Source organism: Octopus bimaculoides, chromosome 9 (assembly GCF_001194135.2).
Source record: "Octopus bimaculoides isolate UCB-OBI-ISO-001 chromosome 9, ASM119413v2, whole genome shotgun sequence".
In the NCBI taxonomy this organism is placed as follows: domain Eukaryota; kingdom Metazoa; phylum Mollusca; class Cephalopoda; order Octopoda; family Octopodidae; genus Octopus; species Octopus bimaculoides.
The window spans coordinates 64540502-64549412 of NC_068989.1; the positions used below are offsets into that span (position 1 = coordinate 64540502).

Below are 8911 nucleotides of genomic sequence, written 5' to 3' on the forward strand. Positions count from 1 at the left end.
TATATATATATATATATGTATATAAATGAATATCAATATCTGTGGATGTATATATTTAAATTTTCTTCTATTTCAGAAACACAGTCCAGAACATCCATTGTCTGTTCCATCATCATCGGATATTACTCTTTGAGTGCCACCATTACCATTGAATTTTTACCATATTCTCTGAGCAACAAATTTAATCAAATGGTTATTTTCTTTTTTTTTTTCTCCTTGAACTACCAACTCTGTGGGATTTTTTTTTAACTGTATGTCTTGTCTAACTAATTGCATTATTATTATATTTATTATTATGAACCAGCAGAATTGTTAGCATGTTGGACAAAATACTTATTCACATTTTTTTGTCTGTCTTTGCATTCAGAGCTCAAATTAAGCCAAAGTCAACTTTGCTTTCATTCTTTCAGGGTTGATAAAATATGTACCCATTACATACTAGAGTTGATGTAATTGACTTCCCCTCCCCTCAAATACTGTTGGCCTTGTGCCATAATTTGAAACCATCATCATTATTATTATTTTTATTATTATTATTATTATGAGGTGGCAGAATTGTTACCAATCCAGACAAAATGCTTACTGGTATTTCGTCCTTCATTACGTTCTGAGTTCAAATTCTGCTGAAGTGGACTTAGTGTGTCATCCTTTTGGGGTTGATTAAATAAAGTACCAGCTGAACATTGGGATCAGTATAATCGCCTAGCCCCCTCCCCTAAACTTTCAGGCATGTAGTAGAAACAATTATTTTTATTACGAACTGGCAGAAACATTAATTCATGCTTCCAGCTGTAACATTCTGATTTCAAATTCAGCCAAGGTGGACTTTGCTTTTCATCCTTTTTGCGGTTGATAAAATACCTAACCTAGCAGTTTAACACTTGGGTTGATCTGATCAACTTATCTTCTCATTTAAAATTGGTAGCCTTGTGCCAAAATTTGAAACCTTTATTATTGGCAATCTGGCAGAATCATTAGCTTGCTGGGCAGAATGCTTAGCAGCATTTCGTCTATCTTTACGTTCAGTGTTCAAATTCCGCCGAGGTTGACTTTGCCTTTTATCCTTTTGGAGTCGATAAATCAAGTACCAGTGAAACACTGAGGTTGATGCAATCGACTAATCCCCTCTCCCACAATTTCAGGCCTTGTGTCTTTATTATTATTATTATTATTATTATTATTATCATCATCATCATCATTATATAAGATGGAGAGCTGGCAGAATCATTAGCATTCTGGACAAAATGCTTAGCAGCATTTCATCTGTCTGTACATTCTGAGTTCAAATTCTGCTGAGGTTGACTCAGCCTTTCATCCTTTTGAAGCTGATAAAATAAGTACCAGTGAAACACTGGGGTTGATGTAATCAACTTATGCCTTCCTCTAAACCTTCAGGCCTTGTACCCACAGTAGAAAGGATTATTATTATTATCATATGCGGGCAGCAGGTTAATCAGAGAAAATGCTTTGCAGTATTTCTGGCTTTTCATGTTCTTAATTCAAATCCTGTTGGGATTATATATGCTTTACATTCCTCTGGGGTCGACTGTATAACCTGATTCACTCCCATCAAAGTCATTGGTCTTGTGCCTAGATTAGAACCCAGTATTAAAATGGTAAGCTGGCAGAATTGCTAGAGCATTGGAAAAAATGTCTTGCAGTATTTGTTCCAGTTTCAGTTCCGTGCATTTCTGAGTTCAAATTTTGCTGTGGTCAACTTTTCTTTTCATCTTTTCAGGGCTTGATAAAATATACAGTTAAATTTTAGTGTCAATGGCTTTAGCTTACCTTCTCTCAAAATTTCTGGCCTTGTGTCTAAATCAGAAACCATAATAATAATAATAATAATAATAATAATTATTATTATTATTATTATTATTATTATGGTGGTGAACTGGCAGAATTGTTAGCATGTTTGGCAAAATGCTAAGTGGCATTTTGTTCACCTTTATGTTCTGAGATCAAATATCACTGAGATTGACTTTGCATTCTTTTGGGGTTAATCAAATAAGTACCACTTGAGCACTGGGGTTGATGTAATCAACTCATCCCCTCCCCCAAAAGTGTTGCCCTTGCAGTAAAATTTGAAACCATTATTAATAATATTCTTAAGGTGGCGAGCTGGCAGAATCGTTAGCACATTGGGTAAAATGCTTTGCTGCATTTGACCATCTTTACATTCTGAGTTCCAATTCTGCGGAGGTTGACTTTGCCTCTCATCCTTTCAAGGTCAATGAAATAGTACCAGTTATGCATAGGGTTCAATATAATTGACTAGCCCCATTCCCCAAAATTTCAGGCCTTGTGCCTTTAGTAGAACGGATTATTATTATTATTATTATTATTATGATTATTACTAAAGCGGTGAGTTGGCAGATTGGGAGCATTTCTTCCGACTGTTTTTGTTCTGAGTTCAAATTCTGAGTAGGCTAACTTTGCCTTTCATCCTTTTAGGGTTAATATACTAAGTACCAGTCAAGCACTCCAAACGTCCTGGCCTTGTGCCTATTGTAGAAAGAATTATTATTGTTACTAAGTTGGTGAGATGGGAAAATCATTAGTACACAAAGCAAAATGCCTTTCATCCTTTTTGGAGATTGGTAAAGTAAGTTCATCATCATCATCATCATCATCATCATCATCGTTGTTTAACGTCTGTTTTCCATGCTTGTATGCAGCTGAAAACTGGGAAGTGGGGCAGTATGTGTGTGACATAATCGACTAGCTTCTTTCCCCAAAATTTCAGGCCTTGTACCTATAGTGCAGGGGTTCTCAACCATTTTTTTTTTGTTTTTAAGGGCCCCTTTAATTACTTTTTTTATTCTGGTGAACTCTCCCCCATCTGTTACGATCAAACTAGTTTTATAGAAGCTTCTTTCAAAATTCCTATTTTGGTTTTTCTTACATTAACTCGTGTAGTTTCAACTACATAAAATGTTAGAGAAAGAAACCTAATTGTTTCTTACTATGCATAGAAATACATACATCTAAAGCAAAATATTTTTCAGGGGCCCTTAACATACTATTGTGTATCCCCAATTTGCTGTTTTGTTGGTTGGAACCCCCCTACCCAATCTTATATGGACCCTTAGGGACTATATGGAAGACAGTTGAGAACCACTGCTATAGTAGAAAGAATTATTATTAAGATGGAATCGTTAGTGCGCCGGACGAAATGCTTAGCAGTTTTTTGCCCGTCACTGTGTTCTGAGTTAAAATTCTGCCGAGGTTGACTTTTAAGTACCAGTTGAGTACCTGGGTCGATGTGATCATCTCCCTCCCCACAAAAATCCAGGCCTTGTGCCTAGAGTAGAAACGATTATTGTTAAGGCAGTAAGCTGGCAAAATCGTTAGCATGTTGGACGAAATGCTTAGTGGTATTTCGCCTGTCACTAATGTTCCAAGTTCAAATTCCTCTGAGGTTGATTTGGCCTTTCATTCTTTTGGGGGTTGATTAAACAAGTAACAGTTACACACTGGGGTCGATGTAATTGGCTTAACCCCTTCCCCCAAATTTCTCCCAAATTTCAGGCCTTGTGCCTACAGTAGAACGGATAATTATTATTTTCATTATTATGTTGATATCTTATAATATCTTGGCCACCTTCACTTTGCCAGTTACTTATATAAAACTAGTGGAGGCGCAATGGCCCAGTGGTTAGGGCAGCGGACTCGCGGCCATAGGATCGCAGTTTCGATTCCCAGACCAGGCGTTGTGAGTGTTTATTGAGTGAAAACACCTAAAGCTCCACAAGGCTCCGGCAGGGGATGGTGGCGAAACCTGCTGTACTCTTTCACCACAACTTTCTCTCACTCTTACTTCCTGTTTCTGTTGTGCCTGTAATTCAAAGGGTCAGCCTTGTCACACTGTGTCATGCTGAATATCCCCGAGTACTACATTAAGGGTACTCGGTGTCTGTGGAGTGTTCAGCCACTTGCACGTTAATTTCACGAGCAGGCTGTTCCATTGACGAGATCAAATGGAACCCTCGACGTTGTAAGCGACGGAGTGCCAACAATATAAAACTAGCAGCGATCTGCAATGTATGAATCTAAAATAGACAATTAAATGCCATCAGTTTCTCACTTGCTTTCTTTGGTGGGTGTATTAATTTAAAAAAAACAGGAAATTCAGTTTAATGGCAAAAGGAAAAAAAAAATCAGTTTTGATACTTTTACAAATTGAAGATGGTCTGTGTAGGCAAGAAAAGACAAAATTTGAGGAATTTTGCGAAGAGAAAATCTATCATGATTTGTTATTCTTTAACATTTTGGGGAGAAGAAATATATCTCAATGTGACATTTGTTATCTGAAAATATTTTCTATGTATTCTCTTCTTGGAACACTCATGTTTCTTAATTCTTTTACTCTTAGAGAATGGACATTTCTAGCCCTTCCTGTGGCAAACTGTTCCATGCAAGTGGAATTAATAAAGCAATATTTTTTTCAGCTACTCTTCTTGAAAGCTTGAGAATCAGGTTTAGAATTTTGAAGTGAAATAAATGTTTTTTTTAATTGATTGATAGTCTGTTAGAAAATTTGGCTAAAATGTTATGTATAGCAGGGAAAATGTTAAGTCAATTGACATCGGAACGATTCAGAAGAAATTTTTAATTACCTTAATTAATTTTGAAAATGATTGATGACTTTTCATTTTTGGTTTTACATGTAATAACATGTTGAATTTTTATAATTAGTGGTAGTTAAGCCTGAAGTTAATTAGCATTTGTTAATTATATATTGCTACATCATTCTATCACACGTGTATATATTTTGAGTTGGTGTATAACCATAAGATATATATCCATGATAATTAAGAGCTCAATTAAGAAAACATCATTAAACTCCAGTACATTGTTATGGTGCCCAAATCCTGGTGGAATAAACTTACCTGTATATATAGAATTGGTTAAAATGATAGTTCAGAGCGACATATCTACAATAAACAGCAGAAATACATAAGTTTCACATATAATTCGTCATTCATTTGTGCTCTACAGCTGTTTCAGTGGGATATATATATATGAGAGCGACAGAGACAGGCAAGCACATAAGTGCAAAATTAGATGGGGAAAATAGTTGAATACCAAAGATAGAATAAAATAGTATTTAATTAAACCCGAAAAGACTTCACAAAATGCTATTCAGAGTGTCGCGTAACCAGTCTTAGTTTATTTGTATGAGGTGAGGGCTAGGCATACGTAGAGAACCATTGGCTGGTAGTTTATTTTGAGAAGAAAATACAATTGAAATTTGAAGTTTCTGAGGTTAAATGGTGGATTGAATACAGTTGCAAGTATTAACTCCAAAGTCAGTTGTTTGGAATATCATTCTTCAAAAAGAAATACTTGAAAACATCCATGTTATCAGATTGCTGCTGCAAGGTCGCATTGTAAGCATGTAACTGCTGTTTTACTTAAGGTAGTACAGATTATGGAAAAAGGGTTTATTTGGGAAAAAATATATTTTATTTATATTTAACATGTCATAATAAAGTTTTGTACTTTAAATTCAAATTTTGTTTATGAATTCTTTTGAATTAACCATTTAACAAATGCATTTTCTCCCAACCTTGTAGCATTTTTTTTAAAACAGCTCTCCACACCTTGTGAAGAATGCCTACACATATACATACCAAGAGGGTTTGAACGAAATAATAGCAACGCCACTTTTTGTTATTTGACTAATTTTTCTATTGGTAATATAACAAATTCCGAAGGCGGCGAGCTGGGCAGAATTGTTAGCAATTTACCGGTATTTCGTCCGACTTAACGTTCTGAGTTCAAATTCCCCCAAGGTCGACTTTGCCTTTCATCATTTTGGGGTCGATAAATTAAATACCAGTTGTGTACTGGGTCGATCCAACTAGCTCACTCCCCTAAAATTTCGGGCCTTGTGCCTAGAGTAGAAAAGATTATTATTAAGGCAGCGAACTGGCAGAATCGAAAGCGCGCCGGATGAAATGCTTAGCGGTATTTCGCCCGTCGCTACGTTCTGAGTTCAAATTCCGCCGAGGTTGACTTTGCCTTTCTTCCTTTCGGGGTCGATAAATTAAGTACAAGTTACGCATTGAGGTCGATCTAATCGACTGGTCCCCACTCCCCAAATTTCGGGCCTTGTGCTGAGAGTAGAAAAAATTATGTTGATGTTTTATATTTTGGCTACCTTCATTTTGCCAATTACTCATATAAAACTAGCAGCGATCTGCAATGTATGAATCTAAAATAGACAACCTTTTGAAGAATACCTACATATATACATACTAAGAGGGGTTGAACGAAATAATAGCAACGCTACTTTTTGTTATTTGGTTAATTTTTCTATTGATAATATAACAAAATTCAGAAGGCTGCGAGCTGGCAGAGTTGTTAGTAGCACGCCGGGCAAAATCCTTTGCGGTATTTCGTCCATCTTTACGTTTTGAGTTCGAATTCTGCCAGGGTCGACTTTGCCTTATAAGTACCAGTTGAGCACTGGGGTGATATAATCAATCTCTCCACCGAAATTGCTGGCTTTGTGCCAAAATTTGAAAGCAATTTCCAAATTCAAAGCTGTTCAAGTCTGTACATATGCGTTCACATACATTATGTAGGCTTTGTACTTCAAGATACAACCCACTGTTATTCTTTGTTTGCAGATTTATATATTTAAATACGAGGAGGTACCCAAATGTAACCAGAAACGTTCTCCTGGGGACAAACCCGTTGTAGTTCAGGCTTCCACCGCTAGAACCTACTTTATGCAACACTCAGGTACCAGTCTACCGACCGGCATCGTCGTGTATGATCGTACTTCCACGTGGTTCGACTTTGTTTTGCAGTCCTTCGTGAAATTCTGTTTTCTGCTGGGGTAAACGGCGGCCGAAACAGTTGTCATGCTTCAAACAACTTACAAGAACGCTGTCATGAGCAAAACAAGTTTACGAGTGATTTTCACGATTTAGGAACGGTCACTTGTCCATTGAAGACCAACGTCGTTCAGGACAACCGTCGACCTCCCGAACGATTGAAATCATCAAGAAAATTCATGAACTGATCTTGGAGGACTGTCACTGAAGAATTGACGAACTTTTTGATATGACTAGTGTGTCCTGGAGCTCCTGCCAACAAATTTTGAGCGAGGAATTGCGAATGAAAAGAGTTGCAGTAAGATTTGTGCCTCACTTTCGCATGGAAGATCAAAAGCTGTCACGACTGAACGCGTATCGTGAATTGAAAGAACAGTTGGAAGTTGATCCGGTTCTTTTTTCGGAGATCATTACTAGTGACGAAAGCTGGTGCTCCGGAATTTTCAGATGTGGAAGAGGTGAAGAAGAAAACGATGGAGGCGTTAAAAGGCATCACTTCGCAAGAGTTCTAGGATTGATTCCAACAGTGGAAAACGTGTCCGGATCGATGCATTGCTTCAAATAGAAAATACGTTGTAGGTGATAAAAAGTGTAAACATGTAAAACTAAGTGAATAAAATAACATGGCGAAATTCCGGTTTCTTTTGGGTACTCCCTCATAAGTTAAAATGCATGACCAATATGATTTCCAAAAGGTGCACAGATTACTGGAACCTGAAACACTAAAACCACTGAATTGTTTTATGTTTCGAGAAACGTAGTCTCTAAAATCACGTACACATTCCAAAACGAAGTTTTGGCAAGCATCACTCTGGACGGAAGGCAAAGCTCAGAGAAGGACCACAGGATAGTGAAATGCGTTGTGTCTAAAAGCAATCGGACTACGGCTGCATAAGCGCTGGCAAAGCTAAACCACCATGTGCCAACCCTATGTCAACCAAAGCCGTTCGTTGCGAGCTCCATAGAGGTGGATACCGTGAGAAGGCTGCAATTGCTGAAACCTCTCTTGTCCCCTATCAACAATGAGAAGCAGAGGGAAAAAAATGGTGTGCAAACTACCAGAAGTGGTCAATGGCTCACTGGAATAATGTCATTTCTGGAGAATCATTATTCATCTTTTTTCTCTCGACATCGGAGTTCCCTACCGTGAAGTATGGAGGTAGCTCTGTGCTGATTTAGGCAGCGATATCACTGAATTCTCTTTAGCCCATTATGTGTTCTACATCGCAGAGTTAATGCCAAGGATTATCTGAGTATTTTGGCTGATTATGTCCATCCTGTGGTACAAATATTATTCCATGATGGTAACACATTCTCCTGGAAAAATAATGTGCCGATTCGCGCGGCTAATGTTATTTAAAATTGTTACGAAGAGCACAAAAGTGAAGAAGACCACTTAGGTTACTCCACTCCTACTTCCGATTACGGACCTCAATATAATTGAAACCTTTATGGCGCATTTTGCTGCAGGAACTGAGGAGCTGCTCCTTTCCACCATCTTCACTGAAATAATTGCTAAAAAATCCTCCTAACAACACTATTTATTATTATGGTTGTGTTCCAACCAACCCGGGCTGTAGCAACAAGGTCCACCCGCCACACTTCTGGATCCAACATCACAGCTTCGAGATCCTGGACACATTTCAGGCCACGTCTGCATTCAAGTTGTCGATGTAAATTTGACGACATTTTCCTCTTCTGTAAGTTTGACAACATTTTCATCACCATGAAGTGGGTTCCACAAGACTAATTTGGACGTATTAAAGCTTGATGTATTAAAGCTGTGATTGATACCAAATATTGACCAAATCTGTATTAAATAAAACTTCTATTCAACTAGGTATTTCCAGCATTTTGTTCAACAACTGTACCTATCTAAACCCTCAAAATGTATATGCATGTATGTGCGTGAGTGTGCGTATGTATATATATTTTATACATGTATATGCGCGCGCATGTATATATATATATATATATATATATATATATATGCGTGCGCATATATGTATATAAATATATACATACGCACACTCACACACACACACACACACACACACACATAT

At 37.4% G+C, this 8911-nt stretch overlaps 1 protein-coding gene across 1 annotated transcript in view; it reads left to right on the forward strand.

Moving 5' to 3' along the window:
• LOC106879148 (mediator of RNA polymerase II transcription subunit 19) overlaps positions 1-5517 on the forward strand; it is a 25221-nt gene extending 19704 nt beyond the window's left edge. The window contains exon 6 of the mRNA XM_014928586.2: positions 77-5517. Within this exon, the coding sequence (XP_014784072.1) occupies positions 77-133 (57 nt within the window). The 3' untranslated portion in view covers positions 134-5517. The remainder of the gene's footprint in view (positions 1-76) is intronic.
• Positions 5518-8911: the final 3394 nt, after the last annotated feature.